Below are 17535 nucleotides of genomic sequence, written 5' to 3' on the forward strand. Positions count from 1 at the left end.
GATAACTATTTTTTTCAGTAAGATAAAGTACAACTCTCTATTTAAAACTATTCTGTGTACACATAAACCTGAAAATCCTAAACCACAGATACCCACAGGCAAACTGACATATGTCAGCCACAGGGCAAGAACAAATGCTGTTTTTCTTTCATGGCAGCTTTAGTTCATTCACTGCCTTCCAAGTGACCATTGTCTGATTGTTGTATTGTTTAAGACATGTAGATTTCTATTTATCTTACCAATACGCAGAATGCTGATCCATCTGCTGATGTGGAAAGTACTAGTATGGAGACAAGCCCAACATAAAGTCATGCTTTGGTTGATTTCTCCTAAACACTTTGCAAGATCTTCTTTTCGCTTCTTTTTCCTACTAGAGCATTAGTTAAACACAGATTTCTCTGGGGTAACATGATAAAAAACGACTACATTTTGAAAGACGCCCACCTAAGACTGGACCTCATGCTTATCTTGTGAAGCAGATCTTATTAAAAAGACCTTACCATGTAAGTTAATGAACCTTAGTAGTAGGTTAAATATGTTGAAGCTTTCAGGACCCAGAGGCAGTTGCATGCTGCCTGTTGATAATAAGACTTTGCTCTATTAGCTTTGCCCCAGTGTCTTCCTTTTCTGTTCCAACAAGCTCGACATTTAACAACCCATCATGAGCCTGGCATCTAACATGTGTGTTGATTTAAATGTGTTATCTGAAACTTGAAAAGTTTGTAAAAACGTACTTTTGCTAATTAATACACATCTCTTCATTTTACGTCTCTGTCGTGTCGCCATGAGGACGGTGGGTGGGATCTTTGCGGTGATAGGAAGTTGCTCGGATACAGTCAAGATTGGCAGTGCTCCGTCTTCCGGTTCAATCGGCTGTGCGCAGAAGTTGCTAGTTACAGGAGCCATGATGGCGTTTGTAGTCTCCTTGAGCTAGGGCTGTGGATGATATTAAATCCACTAGCATCGCCCTAAATATAGGCCTGGTTGATTTCCAGAGCCATTGATAATAAACTGGAACATCTACTGCACACGAAAATATTATAATTTCTTATCAATATTGAATTTATAGGGGATAAAACTTACATTAAAGGGAACATGTAATCAGTACCAACCGGGTCAAGTTTTCATTTTGTTGGAGAAACGAGCGTCTTTTAATGAAGGCATTTGCTTGTTTCTGAATGCTAAGACCTTATTCTGTGGAATTAAAAACACCTTTACTTAACTTGGCACCGGACAAGGACAGCTTTCACAAAGGGACTTTTTTTTTCTTTTTTAGGAGTCAGCTCGCTAGCTGCCGAGCTTTAGCTAGCTGTGCTAGCTAAACTGAGACGGAGACGACACCACAATGATCAGATGTTTGGTTGGAGTCTTTTTCATTCGCTGACTAACTGAAAGTACAAACTTCGCAGCACTGGAAAACCAACTTGGCATTTATCTGCTTTGACGAAATATGCTGGTGATCTCAATGGAATGAATTGGCATTGAGGAGAAGTGGACGTAAGCGGCCTGGTGTGTTTATTTTTGTATTTTCCTGTCCTGATTTCGCTTAGTAAGACTTGTTTTGACATTTGGAGTTGCTACTGGTCTCCTGTGAATGAATTGCCTGGATCACCGAGGCCAAGTCGCAGAAGAGGCACCGACGCCGACGTGAGGGATGCCTGGGTCGGACCGACACCATGGGACCAAGAGGAAGCCGGAATCTAGCATCGGTGGTGTGCCACACCAGACCCAGGGCCCGACTCATACCTCTGCGGGAGACATGATGAGCAAGGACGGCAAGGTGCAGTTAAAAACTTCAATGTCCTCTTCTTCTTTAAAACGCAAACGGCATAAATCAACAAAACATAATCGGGAATCCTTGGCGGCACCTGACGATTTTACCCTCGGCGATACGGCGCCTCCTGGTGTCAACACGGTGAAGCCTCTAGTGGAGTACGACGATATTAGCTCCGACTCGGACACCTTCTCGGACCCACCGTCCTCCAGGCCTTTTGAGAGGGGGGGAAATCGACTGGAGCCCTCACCAGACTACGATAGGGATATTGGCGAAGAAGAAGGTAATAGAGAGAGCAGGGGGCACAGACACCCACGAAAAAAGTCCAAGGACACTAACAAAGTTAGAGACTCTGGAAATGGAGAACGTGGGTCCAAGAAAAAGAGCAGTAAAGATCGCGAGAAAGTGACTTCTGGAAAGGGCAAGGAGAAGGAGGCCTCGTTAGGCTCCTCATCTAAACGCCAGGTGCCGTCAGAGGGGGATTCCAAACGTGGGGAGCTGATGCTCTCCTCTCAGGCACCGCCTGCAGCCAGTGTAGGTAGCACTACTTCTTCTACATCCTCATCTCGCAGCAAGGAGAGCAGCCGCTCAGGGAAGTCTCGCAAAGACAGGCAACAGCGGAGAGAAGGCCGAGGGGAGGCCAGCCGCAGCTCCTCCCAGAGGAGCCGGACAGATAGAAGCCATCGCAAGTCCTCCAAGAGCCACAAGTCAAGCCCGAAGGGGAAGTCTTCAAGTAGGGGTAGCCCACGGAGAAAGGGCACCAGCTCTGCATTGTCGCCGAGTCCCAGAAGAGGGGCCGGTAGTGAGAGTCCACTGGGCGGTGGGTATGGACATCAGGGGGATGACAGCTACTCAAGACGGAGGGCGGCCCAGCAAAGCCCGAGTACCTATGGTGATGTGTCTCGCCGTAGCAGGCAGAGATCAGACAGCCCCTACGGCAGCAGACACAGGTCCTCCAGCTTTGAGAGGGACAGCAGCCCTTACTCTAGGAGACGCTCCACGAGCCCCTATGGTAACCGCAGGTCCTCCAGTACGAGCCCCATGTCTCGGTGAGTATATGCTGTAGGTCACCCTTTAAATCTTTTTGGGATTATGTTCGAGACATTTACTTATCAAGCCACCTTTCGTAGAGGTTTTGCATATTTCCAGAACCTTCACCTTTTATGATCCTACTTTACATGCATTTTAAGTTTGAGATTAGACAAATATGTTGAACTTGGAGAGGGCTTTTCACTCCAGCAAATTGATCTCTGCATTGAAGTTGAAATTTACCATACATAACAGACAAAAGCTTGAGAGTGAGAAAAATACAGGATGGAGATAGGCAATACCTGTAGTTGAAAACAGGGTTTGCCTTAAGCTGTCATTTCAATTCAAAAACAGAAGCTTAGGGCACTACAACCTGGCTCTGTGACCATAAGTATTTGTGTTCATAATTACATTTGAGCTATAGAGTCCATACTTGCCACTGATTTCAGAAAAAGACAGGTGTCTTTAATGAAACCCGGTACTTAGTTTTAGGAGGGCCTCACATTCTTTTATAGAGAAGGTAACAGATCTTTATTTGATGTGTAATATCATTTTCAAAATTTCACCATTATGTAGCAATGAAATGTTTTTGAAACTAAATAATGTTCTTAATTAATTAGCCCAGTATATTGCTTTAGACAACAAGAATAGATCCAGTTGGCCATGAAAGCGTCAGTAGTTTTAGTTTTACTTGTCCCACGTGGTTTTGATTTCATTATAATATGATCTAGAGATCTTATTTAGCCATGGATCAGCAGTCTGTCTCAGTTATATCATGCATTTCATTTGCCTCTAATTCTCTGTCTTAATCTATAAATGATCTTAAAAATGTGCTTTTTATTTTAGACGCTCGGGCCGCTCCAGGAGTCGCTCCCCTCTGCACTACTCTTCTTCTCACCGCTCCTCCTCTCGTTCCCGCGGTAAGAGGCACACCTCCTCTGCTGGAACAGGGAGCATTTCCCACAGTAACCGGCCAGCTAGCCGCTCCCCTCCTTCGTCACGTCTGCCCCTCAATTCCAGCTTAGGTGCAGAGTTGAGTCGCAGGAAGAAGGAACGCCTGGCTGCTGAGGCGGCTGCTCGTGCTAGTGGTGGCGCCTCTCCACTTCCGACAGCTCAAAAACCGTCAAGCTCCTCATCCTCACGGCCTGCTAAAGCTGAAGCTCTACAGCCAGAAAAAGGTGCAACAGCAGTAGCAGCATCAGAACCTCAGCCGCCACCAACCCAGCAGTTATCCCATGATGTTCCCAATGCTGATGAGCCGATGACTGCAACTCTAACATCCTCTTCAAACAACTCTCCTGCACCGCCGCCACCTCCTCCACAGCCCTCTTCTCCAGCGCCACCCAATCCAGCCACACAGGTTCCACCACCACCTCAGGCAGAAACAAACATTCAGCCTCCTACACCCTCAACCGTATCACAAACTAAATCGCCAGCAACAGTTCCTGCTCGCAGCCCTGTCCGCCAGACCCCACTCCACAAGACTTCGACTCTTCCTCCCCTGCCTCTACCACCTGCACTGCTGGGAAATGCTCAGGACAGGTGAGGAATCCCTCAACAGGCACACTGATCTAGTGCCTGTTGTGTTATGTCAAGCTTAGTGCCTATTAATCTGTTGTATGAGTTTACAGCTGTTATTCTTGGACTTGTACTGTCATTTGTCAGTGATTTGTATGTACATCGGGATGTCTTGAACACACCATTCAAGACATCCCATTTTGTTTTTCATGAGTCATTTTAACAAAAATTAAGTAATTTCAAAACATAACTTGATATGTAAACATTTTATGAATAAATGCTATGTTTGCACTTTGGTGTTTTAAATATGTCAGTTACCATCCTACAAAAAACAAAAATGGCGCACTGTTAGATGAAAGTGAATTTAAATTTTCCTCTTTTAAATCGTGGTATGTACACTTTATTGTAACTAGTTTTAATCTGAATGTGTGTTAGTTGTTACATCGACATGAAAACGGTGCATAAAATGTGTTCCTGGTTTTGTCTTAAACTTTTTTTTTTTTTTAAATCTTGCTCTATTAGCCCAAAGAAATCCACTCCTCCCCAGAGGCCATCAAGAAAGGACAAAGAAGGTCGCAACCGCCCTTCTATTATTGATCTGCCTTTACCGCCCACCTTGCTTGGAGGGGACTCTTCACCCCCACAGTTACCTGTCCGCCAGCCTCCTCTCTTACCCCAGACAGCCCTTAAGAAGAGACCAAAGTCAGCATTCACTTTTATACTCACCCACTTAAAGTTTTCCTTTCATTAATCACACATGATCTCTTAGCTGCTTTTCTTGTTTGTGCTTTCCAGGATTTGTTGCCCGCGATATGGTGAGCGCAAACATACCCAAAGTGACTGGGGCAAACGGTGTGTAGATAAATTTGATATAATTGGCATCATAGGGGAAGGCACCTATGGCCAAGTGTACAAGGCCAAGGACAAAGACACTGGTAAGTGAAATCCATTTACTACTATGTTTTCCTTAAAAAAATAAAACCCAAATAAGATAAAAAAATAAAAATAAAAAGAGTGGCTCTCTAAAATGTGTTCTCCAAATATGCTAGGTGAACTGGTGGCTTTGAAGAAAGTGCGTTTGGACAATGAAAAAGAGGGCTTCCCCATCACAGCCATCAGAGAGATTAAGATCTTGCGGCAGCTCAAACACCGTAGTGTTGTCAACATGAAGGAAATTGTCACTGACAAGCAAGATGCACTTGACTTTAAAAAGGATAAAGGTAAGGGGGGCAAAAAAAAAACTTGCTGTTTTCTTTTATGTGGGGTATAAGTAGGTAAGAAGTGATGATAAGTTAGGGCTGCTCGATTATGGCAAAAATGATAATCACGATTATTTTCACTGAAATTGAGATCTCGATTATTTGACGATATTTATTTAACAATAACAATGTATTGAACAATGACTTTAAAGATTGTCATAAAATATTATAAAATAGTGTGCAAATACTGATAACAGTGCAGATGTTTGCAATATAAAAAATAAATGAAAAATGTAAACATCTATGTTTAGTGAACTTTGCAGTGTTGCTTTGTGGTGCAGCTATGACACCGTAGCAAAGTTTACACACTATGTCTACTTGATCCACGTCTGACTCCGCGAACCAATAATGCTTCCACACCACTGAAGTTTTGTTTAACCTCTCTTTTCAACCAACGGCAGTCACTCTCCTCTCCAAATAACTTCTGCTTAGCTTTCCGAGCTTCCCTCGGGTCCTCTTAATCAGCGGTCCCCAACCCCTGGGCCTCGGACCGGTACCGGGCCGCGAGAGTTGAGGCTCAGGTGTGAAATGTATAGTTTTCAGGGTTTTTATCGGTTTTCAGCGTTATTTTGTTATCGTTTTTATCGTTTACTCGGTTTTCCTGGGTCTTTTCACTTGTGTTATGAATAAATCTTCTTTTTTTTCGGTACCGGTACTAGTTTTATTTTGTTGTATTTATCCGCGACACCTTAAAGGCCGGTCAGTGAAAATATTGTCGGGCGCAAACCGGTCCGTGGCGCAAAAATAGTTGGGGACCGCTGCTCTTAATTGTTGTGACACGTGTTCGAAACGCAGAGAGGTGCGCTAGATTTGCCACACGAAGCAGCGCGAGAGTAAAGCACGAAGGAGGGGCTAATAATCGGCTCAGTCATTTTTAATGATCGTTGAAAGCCCAGATCGTAATCGTGATTAAAATTCGATTAATTGAGCAGCCCTATGATAAGTTAGGGGGGGGAGTGTTTGTTTTTAAATGCAAGGGGAAAACTTTGCAGGTGGGAGAAGGCATCCCCTTAAAAAGAAATTCTCCAATGGAACTTGTTTTTAGTTTAATTAATTAAATGATGTCACAGAGATGGCAGTAATCACTTGTATTGTATAGCTAAACGTATTTATTAATGAGTTTAGCGATACATTTTTGCTTATCTAGAATTACACTGCGTTTTTATCATTCATCTGGTCGAGGTAGGTATATGCACGATTTTCACTGCTTGAATTGAGTATGTCATTCAATGTATGAGAACCTACAGACAGCTTAAGTTTGCTGTAGTCATCCTTGCAAATGGTAGTGCGAGAAAAGTGGTTTTATGATTACTGGTGCACGATGCCTTTAGTTTTAGTAAACTGGTTGTAAACTAGTTGAGCGCAGTTTAACCAAGAGTATAAATAGTTATAGGGCTGTGCTGGTGTCACATCTTTCTTGAACATTGAACAACTGAACCCCTAGAAGCCATTTAAATGGTGTGTAGATTCCACCTAATTGGTAGACTACAGGCATATGCCAGGAAAGTAATGGTGGGTACACTATATGAAACCGGATGTGCAGCACTTCTGTTTGTCACTGAAATATGTTTTAGCAGCTGTGACAGCACTGACGGAGTCAGACCTGAAACTGCAACATGTCTGAAAACGTGCATACACATACCTTGACCAGCAGATAATGACACACAAAATGAGAGCAGAAAATTATAAGAAAAGGTGACACTCATAGAATACACTGTCTTTTTTTTTTTTTTATACAAAAGCAGATTATTTAGTGTTGTTTCTATGACAAGTTATATATTTATGGTTGCGTTTGGGTTCTCTCTTGGTTCTCTACCTTCACTTAGTGGGGCTAGGTTAATTGGTGTGAATGTGAGTGTGAATTATTGTCTGTCTCTGGCTGTGTTGGCCCTGCGACCGGCTGGGGACCTATCCAGGGTGTACACAGCCTCTCTGCAACACTGAATTGTATAAGTGGAAGAGAAACTGCTACTATTGTGGAAATAAAGTGTTCGTGACATTTGAAATTGTTAGCATAAAACATAATTTAAAGCAAAAGAAATAAAAACTGAAAAACTAGAACTGATATAATGACCACATCTGGTTGCGTTCTCTGTAGTCACTGTTAACTTGAACAGTTCTTTAATGTTTCAATCCAGAGAGAAGTGTGCTGCTAGAGTTTTCTGGGCTGTATGAATGTTAAATAGCTGGCAATGCAGTTGCGCACATTTCAGTTCAGTAACTTCACTTTTAAAGAAGCATGGTTAAATTTACCTGAATACCTATTAACCATTTAACACATGTCCACTTATGTGAACCCACAGACATATGTGTGTGCATGTATTTTTGTTTAAGACATCTGAATACATCTTTGTATTTTTAGGAGCTTTTTACCTGGTGTTTGAGTACATGGACCATGATCTGATGGGCCTGCTGGAGTCAGGCCTGGTCCAGTTCTCCCATGAGCACATCCGCAGCTTCATGCGTCAGCTGATGGAGGGCCTGGACTACTGCCACAAAAATAACTTCCTGCACAGAGACATCAAATGCTCCAACATACTGCTAAATAACAAGTGAGTAAAGTATTGTTGTTTCCTGTGTGCAGACAATTGCAGTAAAATGCAGCAGCAGCTAGGCTGTTCCTAGTCACAGGTTTTTCAGTACTAACAGTGACATGTGAATTTTAAGTTTTATCTACTTTTTTTTCTTATTCACCCATGTAAACAAACACTAAGAAATGTAATCTTCACACCTTTAAATGTATCCGCATTCCTTAAATACTATCAAACGATTGCTATAATTTGTCAGGCAGAAAGGGTTCAAAAGTGTGTCTGCAGGAAAGCTAATTACAAAGTAACAAAATTAATTGGATGCTTCAGATAACCTTAGTGGAGTACAGCAACTTCCCACAGATGGTTGCTTAGTACAGTTGAACATCCAATGTACAACCAAGGTGCATGAAAAAACTGAGCTTAAATGAGCTATCAAGAATTAAGAAAATGTGTGTTTTTCTGGGAAGTGGAGGATTTAAAAACCACAGTGCATGAAGTTATTGCCCTGCTACTGAACAGCTGACTTCAAATAGACATTAGAAGTGGATCATTTGCACCTGAGCCCTGCCAAATTTGACCAATAATATTTGTTGTTTCTTTAAGAGCAGTGTGTATTTTACAGTATCAGTTGACTTTTACAGTGAAGACACTTTGAGTTGTGTTTTAGGATTAGATGCACTAAGATTCAGTAGTTGGCAATGCTTTTTTTGTTATTGTTTTTTTTTTTTTTTAATGTTATCTGTGCTTGTTTGTGCAGAGGTCAGATCAAACTGGCTGACTTTGGTTTGGCTCGTCTTTACAACTCAGAGGAAAGGTAAGAGGCGACGGTTGTATATACCTGATCTGCTTAATTCCATTTAGTGATTATAGACATTATAGTGTTTAAGTTGCTGAATGAAAGCAGTTTATTTTATTATTTCTTTTTAATTTACAATGTCTGTCCACAAGATGGGGCTGTGTCTCAGAAATAATACAGTTACCTGGAGCTAAAATGATTCTGATTTGTCACTGGGGGACATGTATGACTGCTGACTCCCATCTCATCTCTCTTTTCTTGCTCCTAGCCGGCCATACACTAATAAAGTAATCACACTATGGTATCGTCCCCCTGAGCTTCTGCTGGGAGAGGAGAGATATTCTCCAGCCATTGATGTTTGGAGTTGTGGGTGAGTACAAAACGGTTATCTTAGTACTTCTGTCTGTCAAATCACGTGGTCTTCAAGTGTATGATTTATTGTCAGATGAATAATTGGGGAACAACAGATTATACTGTTGTTTTTATGTAGATTAAGACATTTTTTGGGGGGGGGGAAGAAGAGTCTCAGCCTTTACTTCAGGTTAGTCACATAACACCCCTGAGTTGCCTAGGGTGCATAATTGCAGGTTAAAGCTTCCCACCCATCAGGGTTCACTGTACCAAAATAGTCCTATTTTCCCATTCACCTCGGCTCAACCCACAAACTACTCTAAAGTGGCATATTTGTGCTAGACTTGTGTTTTCCTTGCTTTGTCCTTCATCACAAGTCATTTTCACTCAATTTCTTCAAAAATGGTTTATGCAGATCATTTGGACAGCTGCTGTAGTCTTTTTTTTTTTTTAATTGTTATTATATTACAGCAGTGTCTAATCTCACACATTTTACCTGTCTGTTGTCTGGTAGTTAACTTTTTTCATAATGGTTGTTGGTAGATGTATTTAAGTATTTATTTCTGCAGTGTAAGCAGATGTGTTGGGAACATTTTGATAAAGTCTTTACAATGTACTATTTACGTTTGGTGACTAATGCGCAAATTTCTCTTTAGATATGTGTCATATTCCTAAATCTTCAATTGTTTTATAGTATTTTATGGAAATAATTTGTCTTATTTTGCAGCAAGCCCAAAGGTATTACCATATTAAATTCGAATTATCACACTTGGTTATAAACATTCACAAAACTTTCACCTTTGTCATACAACTCTTAAACAACCTTATCTACAGTCTGAGAGAGTCTTTCCTTGTGAATACTTTAGGAGCTTTACCTTGTTGGAATAAAAGGGCCTACATTCTAGGGCTGCCACAAACGATTATTTTGATAGTCGACTAGTCACCGATTATTTCTGCGATTAGTCGACTAATCAGATCACCATCCATTGGACATAAAACGTACAGCTTATTGCACCTGCAGCATCTGCTCTTATATAACTATCATTAGCTTACAGCTTTAAGTGTTTCAGGTACGTGCTAACTAAAAATAAAGACAAGATGATAGTTTATTACATTTTAATGAAATTTGCAGATTGTTTCGGTTAAGTTTAATAAACTCCTTGCTATCTAAAATATAACAGGACACCGGAGTAAATTCTCCAGCATCTCACACTTCTGATGATCAGTTGTCTGCTTGACGTTTATTCAGCTGTGTAAAAACTATAACTTTAATCTCAGCCAAACCGATTTACTCAGGAACAAATAAAACACTGAAAAAAGCCAAACAATAAAATTTTAAGTTATCTAAGTGACTCATATATCATATTTAACCTGACTAGCGAAAGACGGCGGTGGGTTTGAAAACGATTTGCCGGGAGTCCAGTGTTCTCACGGCTCTAGTGACCTAGCCCCCGGCTAGCTATCGAGCTAGTGGGTAACAGACGTCTCCGAAAACGTCGGAGCGCTTTTGAAAATATGTGGTGTCTTGATAAACTGAGCAGATATTTGAGGTTTACACAGCTACATTCTCGCCTGTAAACATGTTAAACGTTTATTTTGTGACCCAGAAAGAAGAATAAGAGTAATATTAAAACTAACTAGCTGCCGCCAATTGTTGGAAACTGAGCTGGGCTGCAGCTTCTTCTTCTTCGGGGTTTAACGGCAGCTGGCATCCTTGTACATGCAGTGCTGCCATCTTCTGTTTCAGTCCGTTATTACACTCTTAAATCCTGCTACTTACTCCTGCGTCTTTTGGGATCTTACAAAGCTTCAAATGACGCGTCGACTATTAAATCAGTCGTCGACGATTTTAATAGTCGACGTAATCGTGACTAGTCGACTAATCGTGGCAGCCCTACTACATTCATAACATTTCACAGGCCTATTTGACCAAGATTTTGCCAGGCCATTACTCTTTAAGTAGTTTTTAAAAGCTGTTTTAAACTTTACATTATATACATACATTATATACATGCAATACCTTTTCTTACTTGTCGTGGCTCAGGTGTATTCTTGGAGAGCTCTTTACCAAGAAGCCCATCTTCCAGGCTAACCAGGAACTTCTGCAACTAGAGCTGATCAGGTAGACTGCCTACCACAAATAAATTTCAAGTAATAATTTCTGATTGAATTATCAAGCTTATTAATAACCCTTTCCTTTGTCTCAGCCGACTGTGTGGGAGTCCCTGTCCGGCCGTTTGGCCTGATGTCATTAAACTTCCATTGTTCAACACAATGAAACCCAAGAAGCAGTACAGACGGCGACTACGGGAGGAGTTTGCACAGTATGTACTCAAACTACGCTTACCTAAGACAGCTGTGATCAACTCTGTCTGGTTCTAGAGGAGTAATATTTTTTCTCCTCAACATAGTTTACCTACTCCTGCCCTGGACTTACTGGACCGAATGCTGACCCTTGACCCTGCACGCCGTTGCACATCGGAGCAAGCGCTCTTCAGTGACTTCCTGCATGATGTTGAGCCCAACAGGATGCCACCACCAGAGTTAGTAGCTGGTTCTAGTGATGGTTGACACAATGACAGTGTTGGATTGAGCACGTGAAAAATAACACTAGGACATTATCTGTATCAGAATACAATTATTGCCTATTTAGGGCGTTTTCTTTCTTTATTTTGTTTTATTTGGTTAATAAAATGTATATTTTAAATTTGTACAATTTCTTTTTTCTTTTTTAGCCTTCCTCATCATCAAGACTGTCACGAGTTGTGGAGCAAGAAGAGAAGACGTGCACGTCAGAGCGGGGTCGTCGAGGATGTGCCTGTGCCCAAAGTGCCCCGTAAAGATGTGACAGGGACCTCCAGCGGAGACAACCCTCGTCCCCCAAACAGCCCCACTGGAGCTCCACCTCCTCCAGGGAAACCACCCTCCACAACCAACATAGAGAGTGAGTTGTCAGGTAACAGATACTAAGTATTTAACCAGGAACACATTTTTTTGTTTTTTCAAAAAAGTTTCCGTATTGTGAAAAAAAAAAAATATATAAGAATTTATTTATTTAATTTTAAATGTATTTGATTGTTGTGTCTTTATTAGACTGACACTGAATTCTAGTCGCATGCATGTGTGTGTTTAGGCCTGGCATCGGCTGCAGAGCAGTTGAATCAGACAGAGCTGGCAGTGCTGCTAAACCTTCTCCAGGGACAGGCAGACGGCTTGCCCCAGGTTGCTCAGCTCCTCAACCTCCCCAATCCAGAGACTCTCAGCCAGTTGTTGTCTGCTGTTAGTGAGTCCTCTGACCACCAGGGGGCACCAGAGGACCAGACCCAGGCAGCTTCCAGGTCTCAGCCCCCAGAGCCGCCTCCTGAACCCCAAGAGATCTCACCGACATCTGGAGATCCGCCACTCAGCCAGGAAGACCAGGCCAAGCTACTGGCTCTCCTTTTGGGCCAAATTATAAAGCCACAAACCGAGGAGCAAGGCGATGAAAGTAATGGCGTTCAGTCAGAGGAGGCACTAACGCGCGGTTCGTCCGCTTCTACTACTGATTGCAAGGGCAAGTCTGGGTTTAGCCTATAGAGTGTGAAACAGAAAAGGTACCAGGGTCAGTTGGAAATCATAAGAGTGGAAAGAGCCAGGCAAGGAACAAACAGAAGCTGACTATATACTGTATCAAATTACTTTGATTTTAGGATACTTAATAAAATTTGCAAATAGGGCTATTAGACCGATATTACACCCACCCCTTCTTTTATTCATGACATACGAGTGACACACATTCAACATCTTCCCCTATAAACACCTGTACTATTAAAAAAAGTGCAAAAGAAAACCCTGGCAAATTGTCTTTTCAGCGTTTGCTGTCCTGTGACCCTGATAACCAGGTAAAGGTTTGTTGCACACGGATATCACTGGTTCATCACTGGTGTACTCAATAAACCAGAAGAAAGTACAGTGTTATTCATTTGAGTAAAAAGGCTCACACTGTGATGTTCCTTCAATTTTCCCTCTTTCTTGTTTCTTTATCACAGTCTTTGTTTCTCTCTGTCCCATTTCCACATGTGTTTTTTCTTCCTCACTTCATTTTCATTATAAAGCAGGTGTCATGGATTCTTCACAGAGAGCGATGTTGCTTTAAACAGTCTGTAATGTCAGCCTTTTTATGAAGAAAGTCTAATAAATTATCAAGTGAAAATAAATGTTTTGAATCTTTAGATGTCACCTGCATGTGTTTCTTTTAACCTTGGTTTTTGTCACTTTTTTTTTTGGTAACTGTTCACTCTGGGTCACGTTTTTCTTAAAATGTGATTAGGAATTGGAATAACACTGATTATGCTGCTGACACTGAATGGTGAACCTTTAAAAGCATTTGAAAACCTTACATCACTGGTCCACCTTGCACTGCAGTAGATTCGAAAGAATAGACAGTGCTGCTTTAGTAGTGTTACCCGCCCTTTGAAAGTACTTGAAATTCTCCTGCTTAATTCACCTTTTCTGTTCATCCAACTGCACATGCCCCTTGTATTGTTTTCCCACTTAGTTCCCACATTTTTTTTCTGTGATTTGGGGGGGGGGGGGGGGGTGTTTGGAAGTGTGGGCCTGCATCTGTTGTGCAAGTGTTAATCTGTTAGTGGGTAGTGCATTCAAAGACATTAACGTTTCTCTGTTTAATAAACATCTAAATGGTAATGACTAGTTATTTAAAAATAGAAAAAAACACTTATTTTATTTTTACCTACCTATAACCATTCACTTGAATCGGTAAATGGTCATGTGTTTCATGTGCCAGATGTAAAAAAACATTTTTTTGTCTAATTGTTTTTAGTGATATTGTATAGCATCTACACTAGGTTCACAAAGTTATTTGATTCCAAAAACACAGACTGTTGTAAGATTGCTCCTACCACTGCAGCATGGTTCCCTATTTGTAGTAAGTTAGTGTGCTGATTTGCTTAAAGTGCTCTGCCCTCCCTCTTGTGGTAAAGGTAGGAATGTCAACGTTGTGTAACTCCATGATAGGCTTATTTGAAATGCAGTACTACTGTCTTTAAATGCAGGTTGGGAGTATAAGAGGAAAAAGAAAGCTTATTAGTGGGTGTGTAGCTAGTATGTAGGTTTAACTTAATTATGCCTTATAAGATTATGTCTAATGTGCTGTGTTCTGTTCTGTTCTGTTCTGTTTGGACCCTTCAGATGGTGCAGTGACAAAAAGAAAAAAGCTTGGGGCCAACCAGGGGCCTTCAACTGTTGAGCAACGTCCACCCTCTCCACCAGGTCCACCTCCATCAACTGTTGGAAACTCCCAGCAGGCTGCGCCAGAAACGCAACCCAGCCAGGACATCAGCCCTGCTGTAGCAGCTGCCTTGCTCCAGCTCATCTCTCAGCAGGACTCGGAGTGTGGTGCCTCACAGCGCAGCAACGATCCTTCTCCTACTGTGGACGCTCTTGCCCACAGACAGTGCCCTCCACCATGGGTTGCAAGCTCTCCACCTAAACCTTCAGCTGCAGCTGAATCCCCAGCAGGACTAGCGACTGCTGCTCCTACCACTGCAGCACAGTTTCCCAAAGACCAGGACCTCCGCTTTTCCCATGGAGCTGCCCGCTGACCCTCAGTTCCCCGTCGAGATCAAGCTGGGTACCGTGGGACTGGTCCAGCAATCCTGGCCTATAAGGAAATACAGAGGGACACCTACAGAGTATGACTCACTGGACCCTGTGCAGGTAGTGAAAGTTGGATCAAAGATTTTGATAATGAATGCCTGAATGAAAGAGATCTGGAGTATTTTTAGAAGTGGTCATGAATATCTCTGCCTGCAGAATGAGCTGTCATGTGGTGTTATGGTGGGAGTATCTCAGCAGGTTAGTCTGACTTTCAGCGGTTATGCATACTCTCCATCTGCAAACCCGTTCTCTCTCCTCTACACTGAAGGGTCTGGTGTCGAATGAAGTGTAGCTTCCAAATTGAGTGTTACACCGCTGACAAGCAACTTTGAAAACAACTATAATATCTTTTTTTGCCCTAGAACAAATGATTGTCATGTGCACAGCAGTGCCCCCTTCTAACAGGATTACCAGTGTTTTGGAGAATGAAGTAATTATCCTCCACCCTGACAGTCTGATAGACTTTTTGAAGTTAGTTGTTACATAAGGGTACATTTGAGGAAATGACCTCAGAAGATGTGACTTTTTCTGTTCATATTCGAGCTCCCCTGTTCTCAGCTTTGTGCCTCCACTCTGACCCCGGCGACCCTTGAATGATCTTGGCCTAGTGTGAAAATGTGGGCTAAGTTTCGGCTTTGAATGGCACCGGTGTACAGGTTACTTGGATGACGCACTCTGTCATCACCTAAAACTAACTCTGCTCACTTTAAGGTATCGCTTCTTTACATACAGCAGATCTTTGTGTTGTAACAAGCCTGTAGTGCTCATGTTCCTGTCTCAAACATGGAATAAACTGCATTTTGATGAACTGCTCCATAATGCACATACTCTTCTGCTAAATGAATGCAAAGCTAGAAACATACAGAAACACATTTTTCCCGATTCTCCTAGTAGGCTTTGAAAGCCTCCTTGCATACGTCTGCTCCTCACCTACCTGCCAACAAAAGCTTTTTTTGTTTTTCCTCTCATTTTTTTTGTGTAGTTATTTTTTTACATAAAGAAAATGATAACATGCCTAAAAAATGGTCTATTGTTTTGTTTCCATTTTTTGCTTTGGAAAAAGAAAGGAAAGAAAAATGGTTTCATGTGTCTGTAAAAAGAAACATTTTGTAATGTGTTTTTTTTTTTCCTTGGTTCAGTTTATTAAAGGAAGTTATGCGACCGGATGAACTGTCTGTTCTGCCGTTTCTGGATGTTTCTGTGTAAAGCGGCCACTAGATGGTAGGCACCAACGCAAACTACCACTCAGTTTACAGGAAGTCCACACAGTCAGGTTTCTCGGAAGACTGAAACTCAAGAACTGCAATGTGAAGCAAGTTGCGTACCGGGCTATAATTATTAATTATTAATCTGATCTTGTGGTAGGTAAATTCCAACCACTGTTTTGATTTTAAAAAAATGTAACTAAGGAATGATATTTATCTCACAAACCACAACTTAAAGATACAAACAAATAATTTAATAAGTAAGCAAGAAAATATGCGTAATTCCATGTAAAGGATTTACCAAACTGAGATTTTGGAGCATGTGCATTCCAGTGTGTTAGACAGGTTCACGAAAATGGCCCAAATATTTCACCCTTATTTGTAATGTGATATCTTCCTATGTTCTTTTGTCCTTTTTCCCTTTTAGCAAACATGCCATAATCTGTTCACTATCATTGCTGAAGGGAATCGGTGTTTATGTTTGGTCATAGCTCTGGTTTAGCAAAGCTTGAGAATATTTTATATAAATATTTTTATAGTTTCATCATAATGAGCAAAAAAACAACCAACCAACCAAAAAAAGCGAGTAGCTATAATGCACACAAAACGTATTCGTAGTTCTCCCTATGCTGAAAGCGTATTTATGTATATTGATTCCTTCACTACTAGGGTTGATCTCTTTATGGAGATCCCGACAGGCTCATAAAATGTAGATTGGCAACGAGAGAAGTATGCAAGGTTCATGCAGACTGCCTGTGTGTTTGTGCACGTGTGAGTTTTTGCGCGTGCTGGATTGACTTCGTGCATACCCCAGACCAGTTCGTCACTTGGCAGGCTTACAGAGCCGCTTACAGAGCCGCTTACCCCTCTGGCCCACCAAGCAGCTGAGCCCTCTGGGTGAGAGATCCTTTCAGAGTGGAGGCAGTGGGAGGCTCACCTGCCCTCTAGCACAGGCCCAGTGTGAGTGAGATGAGACGGTGTTGTGTGTGCGTGCATGTTTCTGTCTGATGCCTTTGCCCACCGGGACTCCAAATAATAGTGAATGTGCCCGCAGGGAGTTTCCACAGGAGAAGTAGTGGGCAATGCCAGTGCCAAGTCACAGAGACTAGACGAATAAATCAGGACTGAGGAGTGATGAGAGGGAGGTGCATGAGGCTGTGCCATCAATCAGAAAGGCACCTTATGGGGAATGCCCATAAATGTGCCATGCTGCCAGGCTGAAGCACGTACTCGCGATGGCAGAGACAGGCGACGGTGGTGCTCAAAATGGAGCCTCCATTTTGGATGCCGGCACTTCACTGTCAGCTGCAGGGATTTTGGTGGACTTCCAGACAAGCAGTGAATTGACTGACAGTATATTTCAGTCAGTTCACGCCAAATTATATTCATGAAATGTGATTTTTTTTTTTTTTTT

General features: G+C 42.0%; 1 protein-coding gene across 3 annotated transcripts; it reads left to right on the plus strand.

Annotated features, from left to right (window-relative positions):
• Nucleotides 1-852: 852 nt before the first annotated feature.
• On the plus strand, nt 853-16082 carry cdk12 (cyclin dependent kinase 12). Of its 3 annotated transcripts, none has more exons than XM_085454754.1 (14): nt 853-2823; nt 3650-4345; nt 4844-5023; nt 5117-5256; nt 5371-5541; nt 7943-8132; nt 8869-8925; nt 9176-9277; nt 11303-11380; nt 11466-11582; nt 11670-11801; nt 11994-12214; nt 12392-12811; nt 14449-16082. In XM_085454754.1, exons 1-14 carry the CDS (start codon nt 1655-1657, stop codon nt 14859-14861), a joined length of 4086 nt encoding a protein of 1361 aa, XP_085310880.1. In that variant the 5' UTR covers nt 853-1654; the 3' UTR covers nt 14862-16082. The 3 variants fall into 3 exon arrangements, with proteins under 3 accessions (XP_085310880.1, XP_085310882.1, XP_085310881.1); XM_085454756.1 differs by having other exon boundaries at nt 12392-12781; XM_085454755.1 differs by having other exon boundaries at nt 11994-12202.
• The last annotated feature ends 1453 nt before the right edge of the window (nt 16083-17535 follow it).

The sequence above is a fragment of the Copadichromis virginalis genome, linkage group LG4 (assembly GCF_057382275.1).
Source record: "Copadichromis virginalis isolate Kocher_CV1m ecotype Utaka linkage group LG4, C_Virginalis_male_GT1.1, whole genome shotgun sequence".
Taxonomy (NCBI): Eukaryota; Metazoa; Chordata; class Actinopteri; order Cichliformes; family Cichlidae; genus Copadichromis; species Copadichromis virginalis.

Coding starts and splice junctions, on each gene's coding strand:
- cdk12 (XM_085454754.1), top strand. CDS start 1,655: ATGCCTGGGTCGGACCGACACCATGGGACCAAGAGGAAGCCGGAATCT. Junction 5,257..5,370: donor GGCCAAGGACAAAGACACTG/GTAAGTGAAATC, acceptor CAAATATGCTAG/GTGAACTGGTGGCTTTGAAG. Junction 9,278..11,302: donor ATTGATGTTTGGAGTTGTGG/GTGAGTACAAAA, acceptor GTCGTGGCTCAG/GTGTATTCTTGGAGAGCTCT.